Here is a 19,255-nt window from a genome sequence, read left to right on the forward strand (position 1 = left end):
ACATGACATTTGATTTTCGCTTTCTATCTCATTCCTAAAAAATTTAAGCATAAACATTCATTTTACACGGTTGTTTGTACTTTTATTACAATATTTTTGTTTTCTTTTGCATGATATTTATTCTTTATTTATTGTCAGTTAGTAGATAAATGTCTTTTGACAAATATATTCTTTGACTCGCTGAGTCTCTTTTGGGAATTACTAAAGCGGAAATAAATATTAATATAAATTTAAAGTTTAAAAATATGGATTTTATAATAAGAAATTCCCAGTAACTAACAACAATGTTAATTCGTTTAAGGTGGAAAATTATTGGTCACGAATAGACCTAACATGTCAGACGGCGCCAAACTTGCTACACTTACTGCTCCGTGTGGCCGCTTCCATTTAACTCAATGCGGTCTATAATTCCAGCTACATTTGTCGCAGAAAGTTGCTACAAATGTAGCTGCTCGTGTAGCCACCCATGTCGCTACGTGTAGCCACCCAACAGCAGTAAATGTCGCAGAAAAAATGGACCCGGACCCATTCGAGTTGCGACACGACCTTGGAATGCGCCAAACTTGCTACATTTACTGCTCCGTGTGGCCGCTTCCATTTAACTCAATGCTGCCTATAATTCCAGCTACATTTGTCGCAGAAAACTTGCTACAAATGTAGCTCGTGTGGCCGTACCCTTACTCCTAACAATCACGAATGAACCAACGACGATCTCTGTAACACAGCCAAGTCACTACACTCAAATGAAATAGGCCTACTTTTTCACGAGTGGCGTCTCCTTATTACAAGCACATACAACACAGAGAGTAAGATTTCTGGATCTCTATTGTCAACCCATTCAGGTGAATGTTACTTATGTCCTGCCCACTATAGGAGACATAGGCCAGTTTTACACTAATCCTAAACATTTAGTATAACTTGTTGCTTGTGTAGGCAGTCTTTTACATTAGATTTGCGAAAATTGGTTTATAGCGCAACATTGGCAGTGATAAAAGTGTGAAATATTCGGGTGAAACGAGCGTTGAGCGACTTCCGCCGATTTTAGAAGAAACCGACGCACTTGAACTGCCAACATAGAAAACAAAAAATCACACTCACTCGCTTTCACCTTCATCTTGACGGGATAATAAAAGCCTAAACTAACCTAGCTTAGCCTAACCTAACCTAAGTGCGTCGGTGTCTATTCCAAAATCGGCGGAAGTCGCTCAACGCTCGTTACCAATATTCGTTTAGTGGGCGGTGGATACTCTACATTGACCCTAATTCTTTTTACATTAGTACACGAAAGACTTTGCTTCGGAGGCTTCGTAGACAATAAACCGTATCACATCATTCAATACAAAAGGCTCTAACCCTAAACGCCTGACGTAACTTCACAAATTTCATCATCAGTTTCAGTATCTATCCACCTACAGTTCCACACGTTTACACACCTTCTTCTTCTTCTTCTTCTTCTTCTCCTCCTCCTCTTCTTATTCAATGATGCCTTATCCTCCCTTTTTAGAAGATTTTGACATCCCACTTAGCAATTTACGAACTCATTCCCATTATAAAAATTATTAACTGTTACATTCATATAAATATAAAGTAGGCCTATAATTGATAATATAAAAACTACGGTACTACAACTATTCGTTGGACTTGAATATAATGGCTGATTGTAAACTCTATTAACATAAGAACTTACCCGAAACGGATGCTTCAATTACACACACTTAGAACACATGTTGTCACTAATTATGCAACATATGACGTCACGCAACTACAAGATACACTGATATCTGACCCTACTAATAGATAGTGATCGATAATTTGTTGGTGCAAGCACAGTCTAGTAGGTCTATATACCGTCGCGAAGCTCAATACGTAGTAAATATGCAAACATTAAATAGTTGCTCACCACTAGGATCACTAATATCGCCTCATTACAGGCAATGCAAAATAGTGTCGTCACAGTCTATTCTTTCTAGTACCCTCAAAACTCAAACTTCGTGACTGTATATAGTAGACTGTGGTGCAAGTGTGGCTTCTTTAGTTATTACTTCTATGAATAGATGGCGAATATAGTCAGTGTCGCCAATCGTACATAAATATACTACCCTACTGATTGTAAAATAACACTCAGTTTAGCTGGAAACCGCTGATATTGTCAATTATGAGAATAATTGAGGAGTTTGGAAGTAAAACATGGTAAGTGACGTTATTGGGGCGGTTAAAAATGTGTCAGGAAAAATGAATATGTAGATTAAGCATAAATTATTCTCATAATTGACAGTATCAGCGGTTCCCGCAGAATTCTATAATGCGGGTATATTTATGTACGATTGCCGACACTGACAGTTATCTTCGACATCTATTCATAGAAGTAATAACTAAACAAGCCATACTTACACAAATAAATTATCGATTATTTTTATTTTATTGGGTTTTACGATGCTGTATCAACATCTAGGTTATTTAGCGTCCGAATGAAATGAAGGTGATAATGCCGGTGAAATGAGTCCGGGATCTAGCACCGAAAGTTACCCAGCATTTGCTCGTATTGGGTTGAGGGAAAACCCCGGAAAAAACCTCAACCAGGTAACTTGTCCCGACCGGGATTCGAACCCGGGCCACCTGGTTTCGCGGCGAGACGTGCTGACCATTATCTGCAGGTGTGGACTAAATTATCAATAACTATGGATTAGTAGGGATCAGGTATCTTTGAACGCCAGTGTACAATTTAAAAAGTGTAGCTCTGTTTTAAACTGGCAATTTCAATATTGAAACTTGTTTACCAAAACAAATTTATCAATGGGTATTTCTAATAGTCTATTTTTAATGCTCTGATAAAGAATAACATAATGTAAAAGGAAAGTACTTAAAATACACTTTTTGTTTACTAAAATGGACCATATATAGATGGTGACGTCATTCGAATTTACTTTACTTTTGGTATTTTAATTGAATGAAATATAATAAACATAAGTATGAAAGCGTCTACAATTTTATAGCATTATACAATACTACGTAATATATCAAATAAGTAATAGTTTTTTTCTGCCAGTTTGAATTAGAGTAGGCCTATTCTGCTTCAAGTAAGTTATTTGACGTAACCAATCGTAACGATTCGCTTTACTAGCAGCACACGGTCTGATGATAACGTAACAAATCTGGTGAAACCGTGCATTCTGACGGACGCTGTCATTTCTTATTTGTTCGTGTGTCGCCCAACATCGAGGAAGCTTCATAACCAGCTTCGACGCTTGTTAAGGCAGAACTGTAGGCTATATACATTTTTAAATTAACTTTAGTATTCTACTGAAGCAGCAATATGGTGGGTATTAACTGTGATGTGTAGCCTATATTTAGTTTAAGTAGTATTTCAGAGTCATTAGTTAAGTTAGCAGGTAAAAGTTTAAATTGTTTTGTTTAACATGTTTGCAGTAAGAAAGCTAACTTGAATTATACGTGTATTAGGTTGTATATGTGAGAGTTACAATAGAACAGTTTTTTAAATAATTTTTTGTCTTTTGGTTTAACTATTTATACATTTATTAGTTGAAGTTCTTTCTTTAATAGAGCATAAGGAATGGAACTTGACAGTCAATTCTATGTATTCTCGTAATCTTTCTTAAGGACCATCCCCTCTCTCTCCACTTATGTCCTTAATTTATACAGCAACTTTGAATTCCTGTAATATATTTCAAGTCAGGATACGCCAATATACCGATGATTTGGTATTCAGTTATACATAGTCTATATAAAAAAAACTTGAACAAATATGTGACAGATGAAACCTGTTTAAATTCTATTAATAATTTCTCTGAACGGCTTCATGCAATAGGATTCTGTATATAAATCGCTGTAAAGGTTCGTTACATACCCATACACGGAATATTTCAATATAAAATCTGACAATTTTGTGTTGTCCTACTGGTATATTTTTAGGTGTAACATTTGATGAAAACTTGATATGGTAAGTACACATTTCTGAACTGCGAGTTAAAATTCAAATAGATACAAATTTTATTATATTTAGCGGAGAGATGGTGGTGAATAAATATACAATCATTAATATTAGCATTAAGAAGGGTAATTCGGTAGTTAACGTTGGCCAATATGGCTGACATCACTGACAAGTTATATTTGGTTTGTTCAAGCTTTTGGTATGCCTACCAAAAACGTATATATGCAAGGCATTCTGAAAGCCCGAACAAACCAAATCTAACCTATCACTGATCTTCGACTATGTCATTGATGTCAGTCATATTGACTCATAGGTTGCATTATTATTGAGCTTGTGGGCAAGGGATCGACGGGGAAAGGAGAGCGATTCTGACGTGACAAGATAGCTAAGCGCGCCAAAGCTCAAATGCTTCAAAGCAGTATCTCGTGTTTTTTCTTGTTTATGTTGTTTTGAATGCATTATGCCAGGTCAAAGGTATGCTGTTGCGGTACGCAACAATTCTAAAGATTTAGAAATTAGAAAAAAAGTGGGTAATTGGATGCAAAAGACAGGATAAATTCAATCCTGATGCAAGCAGATTATGCTCTGATCATTTTAAAGATGACGATTTTGTTCCTGATTTTCGAGCAGCTTTAATGAAAATAAAGCCGAAACGACCGACACTGTTAAAGCCTATAAGTAAGTTTAAATAAATCACGTAGGTTTATATAAGTAGCCTATGTTAATACCAGCTTTATATAATTAGATTAGGTTCATCTATGTTAACCTACAAATTATTTTCTTTCCTTTGTAATCATGCTACTTATATAAAAAATACTAACTACTAGTACTACTACTAATACTAACAGTTGCATACCAAAAGAGTGGAGAGTTGACGACTGATACCAGTGATGTTTTTTCACTATAATTCTCATTATATCGATTTTATATTAACGATTTATGACATTTTGTCATTATGGCATAATCAGTGGTTTAATCATAATAGCCTCCAGTGACAATTCATTGTTGAGTTATAATGATTATTATAAATGAACGTGTTATTGACATTTCATTACCGGTACATGCCCCTTTTTCCAAACTTTAGAATGAGATATTAAAATCAATCAATGTTAGATTTTTTATAAACATACATTTGAAACAAAAACACCACCATCTTGGCCCTCTTTAAATGTTAGTACATTATTCTATCTTTTGAAGGTTTAACCATGCCATCACCAGCATGGCTAAGTACTTTCAATAATACTGAAAAATTCTGCAATGAGTTTCATGGCAAGAACACGATTAAAAAGGGGCGGAATATTATAAAAAGAACCAAAGAATATGTGGCAATGTTCGTACATAACGTTTCACGTGAAATTTTATTGTTGATTGTACGGTCAAAACTAGGTTCTTTATACGACTCTAGTATGTGAACACAAGACTGGAAACTAGCAGACGAATTGTTAAGAAATACAGAAAAATAATGCAGTGAAAAGTACAGCTTTTATATACAAGGTATAAACATTTTCAACGTATTTATTTTATTCAATGATACGTACACACTTGGTTTATATTCCTTGTAATGGTTTTTGAGGAGATTATTTTTATAATGCACGCTTATCATTGAAAATAAAGGACCAATCAGCATGGACTCTTCACCGTCATCAGCCAACTAGCTATTTGATTGGCTATTGAAAAACGAGATAACCTATTGAGAGTATAGAAGCCTTGGTTTGAACCTGATAAGCGACGCCAAGAAGGCATCACTCATGAGGTAGCTAAGCCAGGATATAATGGGGCAGGTGGCCATGAATGATTTGTGAAATCAAATTTCGAGTACGAATTAGATTTTGAAAACATTTACATATTTACGCTATGGTTTTTACGCGAGTCCTAGATTCCGTATAGAATTTTTTTTTCACATGTCGAATACCCATCCCAGCTAAATTTCGTATGTACTCATCATAATTACTATAAAAGTAGGTCCATAATATTTAATTTATAGGTTTTATGAAAATACTATATTAATTACTCTTTCGACAATTATTTCCTTCTAGCGTGAGTGTATTTCCATCCACGTTGGGCAAGCCGGTATTCAGATTGGCAATTCCTGCTGGGAGCTGTACTGCCTAGAACATGGAATCCAACCTGATGGATATATGCCATCAGACAAACCTATTGGAAACACTGATTTTAGCTTCAACACTTTCTTCAGTGAAACCGATTCTGGAAAGTATGTGCCACGAGCAGTGTTCGTAGATTTGGAGCCAACTGTTGTAGGTGAGTTGTGTGTCAACTGTGCCTGTTCTATAGCGTATTAGCATATTAGATCTGTGTGTGTAACAATGACTGTGAACCTATAAATATTCAGAATGCTGTTAAACGTTGCTCACTTGGTTTCTAACGGAGTATAACACATGGAACATTCTAAACTAACTTCAGAACGATATAGGCGATAACAGTGCTCTAAAAGCCCCTTGCCGTGGATCAAGTACTGAAAAAAGAGAGAATTTTTTAGTCTCATTTTAATTGTTTCGAGTAGCCCCACTAAATTTCGACGAGTCATTTGTAAGTGCTAGATATTTTCTTTCCAAGTTCTGGGCTACAATGTTTCGATAACACTACTAATCATTGTAATTTATATTTAAGGTAGGTTGCGTGCAAAGTCGAAACTAGTCATGTTTAGAGTGACACGCTCAATTGCACAATTAGTACAGATTATCTACTAGTATCACATTTCTTCCAGTCAGTCGTTGCCTCCTAGTATTTTGAGAGAACTCCTTAATGATAAATTGAGGAGAAATTTTGTCTGTTTTGTTAAAATAATTATATTTTTCATTATTACATTAAAAGTTTGAGGTTTTTAAAGCACGCGACCTGAAAGTTTTCTTACTAAAAAGTGGAAAAATGGTCTCATTTTCAGAAGGAAGTTAGTTTGGAATGTAAGAAGAATTCATATAAGGCATCAGCTAACTTGAAAACGTATTAAAGAATAGCCAAAAATTGGAAAGAATTGATCGGTGTAGGAAACCAAAAAGTGATTATTTACACATGTGAAATAAAGAGGCAGAAACTTCAAAATGAACATGAAATGCATATTTCACTTCATTTAGTGTATGCAAGACATACCAAAAACCTAAAAAAAACATAGCCTGTTACAGATTAGTATATGCAGGCCTGCAGAACTGTAGCTCTTGAGAGCGACTGCTTTCCTCCCCTCTTTTACCCCACTCACCTTTTCTACCTGTGCGGTCACGGCGTTCTAGTTACGCTTGGCTGCATCAACATTCATTCTCGGGTCGGAAGTCAATCATCCCCAATAGAAGTGGAGTGAGGCTGACGTCATAGTTCCCCTACTTTGCGAGTTCTGCAAGCCTGAGTATATGCAAGGCATACCGAATATCTAAAACAACCTAACCTCTCCTGTCACAGATTCGTATAGGCTATGCAAGGCGTAAGCCCACGAAAAGCCTAAACTAACTTTTATAAGCTGTCGATGTTCCTTATGTCGTTTTTGAACTTACCTTACTCCGTTGAATTCCTGTCTTCCGTGTTGCAAGCTGCGCTGTACTAGTTGTCTTCCGCTTCTAAATCTGCACCAAATCCATCTTTTCCATATTCGGGGAATATGCTTACAATGCATTTTATGAACGAGATGAACTCTTCGGCATTTAAACACACAAATGCGCGGACCTCTCATGTAGTGCCAGCGTAATTCTTACCTGGATTTATTTTCGCTGGACATTCCAGATCGTATCAAGAACCTCCCTTCTTTCTCCGGTTACATATCTTGCATATACGAAGGTTAGGTTTGGTTAGTTTAGGTTTTTATTAACCAAGTTCACGCATTTCGTGCAGTTATCGTCTCACAGCTGACAATGTAATACATAACGTACAGTTACCCTTAAAAGGAATGAGACGACTCTTGGTCGTCGGAAGTTAAAGTTCTACAGCGCGGTTCACTCGATATCGATACCATGACATATACAACAAGAATTGTTACAAGGACCACAACAAGGACAAGGACCAGAAGAAGATAGCCATTTAAGGCCACGATTTCACAACATAGCTCGAGTCACAAAATATCATTGCTTCTCTGTACCGAATGGCAAACGCCTCGTATGGGATCTACATTCTGGACTGCTGCTGTCACTGTCTTGTCTCGGTAGCTCATATAGTAGCGTGTCGGTTCCACTATATAACCGAAAGGTGTCGTGTTCGATCCCAGGTAAAACTTTTTTTATTGAGTTGTAATTAATTTCTTCAGAGTTCCTCGACTGTCTAATTTGTCGAAAAATATGGAATAATTTATGCCCAATTTCTGGGTCTTACAAGTGGGCTGAACCTCGTCAAAAAAATCTTACTTGGAAGTTAAAAGTATTCTTCCTCAAACAATAATCATAAGAAACAAAAAGAGACCTGTTAACATAAAATCTTGTCCACATGCCATCAGCTTCTATTACAGCTCTAAGTCAATCCGGCATGGATGTCACAAGATTGTGGAATAGGTTCTGATCCCCGGCGAGATATTCCCAGGTGTCAACAACTTGATTCCACAATTCGTCTCGATTTCGAGGGCGTCGGTGGGCATAGGTGGCTATTCTGTAGTGACATAAATATAGATTATCTCTCGGAACTTTTCCGTAAAAGTAAATTAAATTCACTCCTTGAAACTGACAACCTTAGTCGTAGCGTAATTTTACCACCAGCCTACAAGCTGAAGTAGCACAGCCATTGATAAAAGTTTTGTACACAGAATTAGACTGAATTTCTATTCGACAGAATCTATAATCAATGGCTTGTCTGAACATCATAAACAAATCCTAAGTGTTTCCAATGTCACTGAACAATTTCAAAATATTAATTTAAAAACTAAAAAAGGGTCGTAAATGCTGTATCTAGTGATTATTTACATTTATGTCTACAAAATGAATCTTGGAAAAACGTATATGATACTGGTACTACTGATATTAAGAGTAAATGTATTGTATCTTTCAATTAATTTCAGAATCACTTCAGAGGATGTTCTCCACTCAATGTTGTGAAAAAAACTCAAAAGTAAAAAAAATGTAGATAACGCAGGGACTTAAAAATTTCATGTATTAAAAAGAAGAATCTCTATGTAATGAGCTGCAATGTAATGATCCTCATGTTCTTAAATACTACAAGAAGTACAGTGTAATTTATCAAAAATTATGAAAGAGGGAAATAGAATACATTTGAATAGAAAAGTACAAAATTCAGATAATGCAATTAAAGCTATTCGGAATATTATTTAAGTTAAACTTGTAGATATTCTAAGAAAGAAAATATTTTTCCATTAAAACAAGTGATTATAAAGTACATTAAATTAAACACTATTGGAAACACGTAGATAAAATAGTTCAAACCAACTGAAGGGGTGAGAATGAAATAATCCAAAGCCACACTTTTAACAAAAAGTGTTTTGTGCGAGTGCATTACTTACACATATGGGAAAGCTACTAATAAAATATTGTAATAATTACTCAGCAAATGACATAGCCTAAAGACTGTAAACTTTTGTAAAAGTTTGTCTGTGTGGCTTAGGAATATTTTAAAATTTCATTTCAATTGTTAGTTTTTAATATATATGCATTTACATTGTATATGTGTGTATATAAATGCATTCACTAGATTAACGTTTATAATATTATAACTTGTAATTTTGTATTGTCTGTGATCATTAACACTTAATCTCAGGACTTTGTAAAACTCTATTTCAACGTTCCTAGCTATTTCAACATTATTTAGACAAAAAAAAATCGCTGATGTAGACTAAGAATCGAACTCGCTCTCTTCTACACAACAGGCAGAAGTCTTAGCGTCTGAGCTATTGAAACGACACGAAAGCTTTCCTTTCTGTGCGAAGTGTCTATCTAGTCATGATGGTACATTGTCAATTTAACTACACGATTTGCGTATATATTTATATTTTATTTACGTAATATCATATTTTTTGCAGTATTTGAAGTGAATTTCGGAACGATGGTAGTAACAAACCAAATAGCCTGCATTTAAGTAACTCAATATTCGTTATCTTGTGTATCAGTGCTCTGGTCTCCGATCATGCGCAGTGTCTTACATCTGAGACTTAGGAATATTCTCATCCATTTCCAGGGAAACTGTACATAATTCGTCTGAACGATTAGTGATATTAGTGCCCTTTTGTTTGAGAAAGAGTTAAAAAAGACAGGGAGTTTACAAGTACACAGTACAGCCCAAGCGGATACAGACATACCGCTACAAAACAGATGCTCTGTTCTAATGAAGGAGCGGACCGTTGTTTACATAAAACGAACAGCAAATACAAGCTTTCAATCTCATTAACAGAACTTTATGGTAAATTTTCATTTAACAATATTGGCAATATTGATCCATTTTTATTGTACGTCTAAAAAATAAATAATGGTTTTCTGCACAAAATCACACAAACTTTTTTTCTAATGCAACATTTTAATCTCTCCCGCTTCCGTAAAGCATTACCATTTTTAAACAAATTTCTGTTTGTGTGATTTTCGAAACTGGGTAAGAGACTTCTAGTTTCTAATAATCGTTGAGAAACTGCTACAAAAGTTCGCCGATTAGGTAACCTTCTTTGATGAAAACGTTGACGGTACATCCTTCTTGCCTCAGTTGAACTAAGACGATTTCCTCCATAAATTAATAACATATGATATTCCTAAACTGTGAATGAAATTGCAAGTTGTTTATCGAATACCCTATACTGAACTGCCATCCGCTCGGCAGTAGAGATATGGACAGGGAGCTTGAACTCAGCTGACTCGTACTTACGTCTGTACGGAATACTGCCTGCTGAACGTTGCCACGTCTCTCACGCCAGAATATTAACAAACTTAAGCACGCATTTTTATTTAATTTCACGAAGACGTAATAGAACACATATTTATTTAAACTAATATTAACTCTTTGCTAGATGCATCTACTGATATAATTATTTTCGAAATGTTACTAACGATATAAGCAGTAAGTTATAACGCGAATAAAATAAGAGAAGAAATATTTTTTTCTGGGAAAACTATAAAGTTTTGATCCTATGTTGTATGGACATTTTTTGATCCTGTAGACCGTCCCCGACGACTGTGAAAAGGACGGCACTTATACCCTTTACATCTGTATAAGTCAAATCAAACATCTGACGGGAACAAAGAAAAATAAGAATTTATGAATCCACTATTCCATGGGCCTATTTTCAAGAAAAGTATTACAGTACATGTAAGGCTTTTGGGAAGGGCATGGTTTAATGATCTGAACAAGGGGTACCATGCAGACGTTTTGGCGTTACTCCTGCTTGACTTCCCTCTCTTTGAATCGAGTAAGCAGCGTCACTCCCGCTTAGAGGGAAGGCAGTAATATCTGTCGCCGCAAATATCCCCGCCAACCATCCTCAGAGGCAGTACAACACGATCCTGGTATTCCTACTCTTAACTGCTGTGGTATACCTATTGATATATTTATTCAGCGAAGCAGTATACAGTTACACAAGTTGTTATTATTATTATTATTATTATTATTATTATTATTATTATTATTATTATTATTTTCACTTGCATAGGCATATTGTTTGTTTAATAGTATATTAAATTTTTGAGGATATTACATCAGCTGCTTGTCTATGCGGATGACGTGAATATGTTACGAGAAAATCCACAAACGATTAGGGAAAGCACGGAAATTTTACTGGAAGCAAGTAATGACATAGGTTTGGAAGTAAATCCCGAAAAGACAAAGTATATGATTATGTCTCGTGACGAGAATATTGTACGAAATGGAAATATAAAAATTGGAAATTTATATTTTTAAGAGGTGGAGAAGTTCAAATATCTTAGAGCAACAGTAACAAATATAAATGATACTCGGGAGGAAATTAAACACAGAATAAATATGGGAAATGCCTGTTATTATTCGGTTGAGAAGCTATTATCCAGTCTGCTGTCAAAAAATTTGAAAATAGAATTTATATTACCGGTTGTTCTTTATGGTTGTGAAACTTGGACTCTCATTTTGAGAGAGGAACATAGGTTAAGGGTGTTTGAGAATAAGTTGCTTAGGAAAATATTTGGGGCTAAGAGGGATGAAGTTACAGGAGAATGGAGAAAGTTACACAACACAGAACTGCACGCATTGTATTCTTCACCAGACATAATTAGGAACATTAAATCCAGACGTTTGAGATGGGCAGGGCATGTAGCACGTATGGACGAATCCAGAAATGCATATGGGAGGCCGGAGGGAAAAAGACCTTTAAGGAGGCCGAGACGTATATGGGAAGATAATATTAATATGGATTTGAGGGACATGGGATATGATGATAGAGAATGAATTAATCTTGCTCAGGATAGGGATCAATGGCGGGCTTATGTGAGGGCGGCAATGAACCTCCGGGTTCCTTAAAAGCCAGTAAGTGTTATAGTTCCCTTTTTTAGCTTATATTTATATAATACAGTATTATATGTTTATAATTAGTCTGATATGTCTGATTTGAGATTCTGAGTGGCATGTACAAATGAAGAAACAAAATTTTGGTCACCTGAATTTTTCAAGTTTCTGTTATAATGTACTGCGCATACTCAATAAGCACTGAGCATGCGCAGTATATTATAACTGGAACTTGGAAAATTCAGGTGGCCCAAAGTTTGTTTCTGGGTCTGTACATCTAATATCAAGCAGTATATCTCATTTGACGATATCAGAGGAAGAACAATTATTTGTATACATCTCAAGTCTGATTAGTGTAATATGTAGTTATTCGGCGATATATTATGTAATGGACGGGGAAAGGAACTGGTCACCTACCCCGTTATCTTCTGTCTTAGTTGCCTCATAAGCACTGCCCTCTAGGTATTAATTGTGTGGTTCAGATTGTCTTCGTACATTTGACTAAACAATAATAATTTGTCTGAATTCTTCATTCTTCTTTTCTGTTAACGTAAACTTGTCTTGGTTACTTACTGTAATTTATATATTATTTTATTTTACTTGGTTATTTAACGACGCTGTATCAACTACGAGGTTATTTAGCGTCCATGGAATTTATGATAGCGAGATAATATTTGGCGAGATGAGGCCGAGGATTCGCCATAGATTACCTAACATTTATCTTATGGTTGGGGAAAACCTCTGAAAAAATCCGACCAGGTAATCAGCCCAAGCGGGAATCGAACCCACGCCCAAACGCAACTCCGGATCGCCAGGCAAGAAGACTGAGCTACGTCGGTGGCTTAATTTATATCAACTATTATTATTGTATGTATTTTGTTCTGTATTTTTGACAACCCAGAATGCCTGGGTGGTTAATTTTTTAAATAAATTATATAGGCCTATAACACGATCTTAAGAATCTCAGACCAAATTAAAAATATAAAGCTTTCCCAATAACACAAAAGAACTTCACCGCTGCAGAGTAAGGATTAGCATGCACGACCGTGAAACGAGTGGACCCGGGTTCAAATCCCGGTAGGGACGAGTTACCTGGTATTCATGTGTGCAATTTAGTTACGTGAGTGGATTCTAGTGTTGCTAGTCTACAAACACTACTGATAAAGGTAGTTCACCATTGACTCCCTTTGTGTAACAACAATTAACACTGTACAAATAGGGATGGGTGAGAAAGTGTGTCAGTATCTGCGCATAAATTAGGTGACATTTTCATCCCGCTCTTTTCTTATTTTTTCAATATTATGTATTGTTCGTGCTTATTTTGCAGATGGGGTGCGCACTGGAATGTACCGCCAGCTGTTCCATCCCGAGCAACTGATCACTGGGAAGGAGGATGCTGCAAACAACTATGCCCGAGGACACTACACAGTTGGCAAGGAGATCGTGGATCTGGTGCTGAACCGCATCCGTAAACTGGCTGACCAATGCACAGGCCTTCAGGGATTCCTGATCTTCCATTCCTTTGGTGGAGGGACTGGTTCTGGCTTCACCTCCCTGCTCATGGAGAGGCTGTCGGTGGATTATGGCAAGAAGAGCAAACTGGAGTTCGCCATTTATCCTGCTCCACAGGTAACACTGCTTTCATTAGACAAGTAGTACGGTGTTGTTTCAAAACGAAGTTAATGTTATACTGTGAGTTATTCTAAAACTTCTCTCGGTAATAATGAAATTTGTATAATGTAGGAAAGAATGTAAATAGAGTAGGGGAAACACGGGTAATTTAGTAGTGTTTCTTGTACTTGCAGCATTTTTCACATGACAAATTTTCTAAAATTTATTTCCAAGTTTATAAATTAACTGGTCATAGATCAAAGAGGTGTTCCCTCTTGAGAGCTGAAAGGAATTCAAATATAAACTACTGCCGTCCACACCTGTGGAGTAACAGTTAGCGTGTCTGGCTGCGAAACCAGGTGGCCCGGGTTCGATTCCCGATCGGGGCAAGTTATCTGGTTGAGGTTTTCTCCGGGGTTTTCCCTCAATCCAATATGAGCAAATGCTGGGTAACTTTCGGTGCTGGAATCCGGACTCATTTCACCGGCATTATCACCTTCATCTCATTCAGAAGCTAAATAATCTGAGCTGTTGATAAAGCGTCGTAAAATAACCTACTAAAATAAAAATAAAAACTATACTGCCAAATTACCCGTGTCTCCTCTACAAATATTTTCAGTAATAAATATGCAAATGTTCGATTATGGGAGTTGCTTGAGATATTTGCACTATTGAGTTCTTAAGACCTGAAGAGGTTTATTTTATTTTAATCTCGTTTCTTCTAGTGTAAGTAAATTTCTTTTGTGCGAGATCGTGCGTATTTGCTTGGTTTCCGCACAAAACCAATCCGCGGAAAGTGTAAAATTACACATTCAGTATTCCCTCTTCTTACCGCTTAAGTGACATATTGGTTTTACTGCTTTAGGCTTTTAACATATTATTTTTAGAGACGTTCAATATAGTAATAATTATAAATTGGAAACTTACCACTACAAATTTCACGTAAATTGCACTGTTAATTATTGTTTTTAAATATTTGGAAAAATTAAGTAAATTCTACAACTCCACTAAAGTTACTGCATTCGTGATGCAAGTAACATTAAGGAAGCCGTGAAAAAATCAACAAGATTCCAGACTCGTCATAGACTGGGGGGGGGGGAAGACAGACGTATATCACGGCCTGCTGGAGTTTAGTAAATACAGAAAACATTTTAAAACAACAATGTCGAAGATAGATATTTTTGTTTTGCAAATTTGCCGTCATTGAACAGAAACAAAGATTGAGATTTCATTGCAACTAATTAGAAATTCCTCTTTCAGGTATGTAATAAACGATTTTCGCACAAAATAATGTACGATACACGAGCGGTATGTTTTCTTTCAATTCTCGGAAATTAAAAGAGCTCAATTACGTTTCGCTTTTTCAAACTTTTCCTTGATCATGAAAACGTGAACATACCGCTCTTGTAACGCATATTACTATTATAATTGCTTTCCTCCGCAAAAATAAATAAATTCTCATTTAACTAAATATTTCACTTTCAAGAGCTATCATTTCTGTAACTTACTATTATTCATTGAGCGATTTGTTCATAATTCTTCTATTTTTATAAGAACTATATAGTTTTCAACGAAGGAATACTCACTTGTATAAGACTATCTAAAATATGATTCATGGATGGCTATTGAACTTTATTTCAGACAGAAATTCAGGTACAAAGTTAACGTTGCGCAAAAATTTGCCTTTAAGGGATTTTTTTTGTAAATACAAGTCATAAGTCTGGCATTTTCGTGACTATGAGCGTTTTTATCTTCATAGTTCGATTAAACTTTTGTGCCCACAAAAACAGAAGTGACAAGTTTTCGAAATTTTACAGGTGTCCACTGCGGTGGTTGAGCCATACAACTCCATTCTGACCACACATACCACCCTGGAGCATTCAAACTGCGCCTTCATGTGCGACAATGAAGCTATTTATGACATCTGTCGCCGCAATCTCAACATAGAGAGACCCACTTACACGAACCTCAACCGGCTGATTGGTCAGATCGTATCTTCAATAACTGTCTCACTTCGGTTTGAAGGTGCCCTGAATGTCGATCTCGCTGAGTTTCAAACAAATTTGGTGCCATATCCCCGCATCCACTTCCCTTTGGTTACCTATGCTCCAGTCATTTCGGCAGAGAAAGCTTACCATGAACAATTTTCTGTAGCAGAAATCACCAATGCTTGCTTTGAGCCTGCTAATCAGATGGTGAAGTGTGATCCTCGCCATGGCAAGTACATGGCCTGCTGCATGCTGTACCGTGGAGATGTTGTGCCTAAAGATGTGAATGCTGCAATTGCCACAATCAAGACCAAGCGTACTATTCAGTTTGTGGACTGGTGCCCAACTGGTTTCAAAGTTGGTATAAACTACCAACCACCCACTGTTGTTCCTGGAGGTGATCTGGCAAAGGTGCAGCGTGCAGTCTGCATGTTGTCCAACACCACAGCTATTGCTGAAGCCTGGGCCCGCCTTGATCACAAGTTTGACTTGATGTATGCTAAGAGAGCCTTTGTACATTGGTATGTAGGAGAGGGGATGGAGGAAGGAGAGTTCTCAGAAGCTCGTGAAGATCTTGCGTGTTTGGAAAAGGATTATGAAGAAGTTGGCATGGATTCTGTCGAATCCGAGGAAGAATGTGTTGACGAGTATTGAATGATATAGGTATATCACGTACTAATCGTTCCATTTTTGTATTATATTTTTCTTTTAATATTCGAATGTGTGCCGTAAAATTTGTTGAATAATTCTCTTGTAATTCTATTTCGTTTGTAAGAGTATAATTTAATAAAATAAATGTTTGCAAGTCATTTCTTTTTCATTTCTTCTCCTCGAGTGGAGGTAATTGTTCAGTTTCTAACTATTCTATCATGAGATAACGAAACATTTAATGTTAGAGAGTATAATAGAAAGTCGATTATCCGAACTAATTCGGACTGGCTACAGTTCAAGTGTTCGTTTGTTTGGATAACCTAACCTAGGAGCCACAGAGTGCATAAAATTGAAAGGTCTCTGTATTTTGTTTCATTTGGCTGGCAGATGTACCGTCACTGCAGAGTGGAGTGGATGGAAGTAATATTGTAACTGCAGATTTTAACAGCTTATTTATTTTATTCATTCATTCATTCATTCATTCATTCAGTCATTCATTCATTCATTCATTCATTCATTCATTCATTCATTCATTCATTCATTCATTCATTCATTCATTCATTCATTCATTCATTCATTCATTCATTCATTCATTCATTCATTCATTCATTCTGGTGTAGTTAAGGCTATTCAGGCCTTCTCTTCCACAACACCAGGATAGCTTACTGCTTGGATAGAGTAGAACAAAATATTTAAAACCGTATTGGTCCCAAACGAGTACTTTTCTCAGAAAACAAATAATTTTACACACGAACATATAATATTTCCTCTTCTTAGAGACAATGAACGGAATTTCTAGACACTCGGTAGCTTTTGGTGTTTGACTCGGTTCCGAGCGCCTGTCCCCTTGGCCTTTACGCGCGTCCAATACCCGACATTATCAATCTGCAGGTGTGGAAACAGAAGAACGTTTTCAGAATTCAATTTAGGACCATTTCATACAAACTAAAGCGTATATAACCGTGCTTTGTTCGAATGAAACAAACACTGTTAATGAAATTTTATATCACACGATACGGTGAACTAAATACGATAGACGTACACGTTTTACATAACAAATGAACCGGCTTCTTGATTGAGTCAATGTACAAATAATTCTACCTATGATTATCGTGACTAAATTTTATGTATTATGAGCTAAAAATGACATTCACCTTATTTGGGTAGACGTGGTGTACAATATGGTTGCGAAAGCGTGGTTTACAATATTACGAAGTGTAAATCTTCCAATCTTTATCTAATAATACCTGAAAGAGACAAGGAGTAACCTATTGAACCGCGTGCCGAAATTATTACACGTGTAAGAAACCGTTACAGTAGTTGTCAAAATACGCTGAGCATAAATTTGTTTTTGTCTTCTTTAAAGGCCTCTGTGATTGGACATTGTACATTATTTCTCACACCACGCCTAAGTATCCAGAAATATCTGATAGACGCGTATGGTGCGTGGTTAAATATATATGAAATAGCAGTACTGCTTTATAAATATAGACACATAAATCTGGGCTTGGAATAACTCCATATCTAATGTTCTCTCTGACACGATTATCTGAAGATCGCGGATGTAATCAGGTCATCTTTTCAGCTTCAAAAGAAAAAATGCAAAGAGTAGTCTATCAATTAAAGGGAACAAGATATTAACACAGTCTACTATATACAGTCACGAAGCTTGAGTTTTGAGGGTGCTAGAAACAATAGACTGTGACGGTTCTATTTTGCATTGACTGTAATGAGGCGATATTAGCGAGCCTAGTGATGAGCAACTATCTAATGTTTGCATATTTACTACATATTGAGCTTCGCGACTGTATATACTAGACTGTGATATTAATGTAAGTTGCGAGGTAATAAAATAGGAAATTTATGAGTGAAGCAAAGAGAAAGAGATAAATACGTGAAGAAACAGAGGATAGAATAGTAGAAAAAAGTGATGTGTTTTAAAATACAGATAAGGGAAATGTAAACAATTAATCCAAGAGAAAATGACTGGAAATGAATGATTAAGAGTATGTAGATTTGAGAGTAGAGAAGAAAATTAATAAATAATATGAATTATTAAGGAAAGGAATATGCAATATTTAACACGAAAGCGAGAAATGGGAGAGAGATGAGAGAGAATAGAAGAGGATAGATAGGGAAGGATATATAGAAATTCAGTTAAAACACAAGAATAGGAAGTAATCAAGAAATATTTTGCAAATGAATATATTAATAGAAAAGAGTGGTATATATTAAAGGGATGGCGGATCGAAAAGCATAAATGTGAAGGTCTATCATAACTATGAATTGTAAAGTAGGCTGACAAATATATCATATCAATATAAATTGCTGATTTCCACCAAGAAACAGAAATCGTAGCCTTCAAAGATAAATTTCCACTTAGAACCAAACCACTTCTAAGGAATGATATAATGCAAAAAGTTGATACTTTTAACTGGCTGCCTAATATCTTACGAATAAGAAAGTGACAGATTTAAAATTACTAGATTCCTATGTATATGTAGAACTATTCATAGAACATTAAAAATAATAAGACAAGAATAAATACAATTTTATTATTAAAATTTGTGAAGTATTGGTATAATTTTAATATATTGCAGGAATAGCCCTGTTTTAAGTAAAACTAGAGAAGAAGGTAAATTGCAGAAATTTGATTTTT

General features: G+C 35.9%; 1 protein-coding gene across 1 annotated transcript; it reads left to right on the forward strand.

Annotated features, from left to right (window-relative positions):
* The first annotated feature begins 3,169 nt into the window (after positions 1-3,169).
* Positions 3,170-16,754, forward strand: LOC138714926 (tubulin alpha-1 chain-like). The gene is made up of 4 exons (XM_069847213.1): positions 3,170-3,316; positions 5,986-6,208; positions 13,674-13,975; positions 15,775-16,754. Exons 1-4 carry the CDS (start codon positions 3,314-3,316, stop codon positions 16,597-16,599), a joined length of 1,353 nt encoding a protein of 450 aa, XP_069703314.1. The 5' UTR covers positions 3,170-3,313; the 3' UTR covers positions 16,600-16,754.
* The last annotated feature ends 2,501 nt before the right edge of the window (positions 16,755-19,255 follow it).

Source organism: Periplaneta americana, chromosome 15 (genome assembly GCF_040183065.1).
Source record: "Periplaneta americana isolate PAMFEO1 chromosome 15, P.americana_PAMFEO1_priV1, whole genome shotgun sequence".
NCBI classification, from domain to species: Eukaryota; Metazoa; Arthropoda; class Insecta; order Blattodea; family Blattidae; genus Periplaneta; species Periplaneta americana.

Bases quoted from the DNA above. Each gene is read 5' to 3' on its own strand.
- LOC138714926 (XM_069847213.1), top strand. The intron at 6,209-13,673 runs GTGAGTTGTGTG...CTTATTTTGCAG, and splicing joins TTTGGAGCCAACTGTTGTAG to ATGGGGTGCGCACTGGAATG. The intron at 13,976-15,774 runs GTAACACTGCTT...GAAATTTTACAG, and splicing joins CCATTTATCCTGCTCCACAG to GTGTCCACTGCGGTGGTTGA.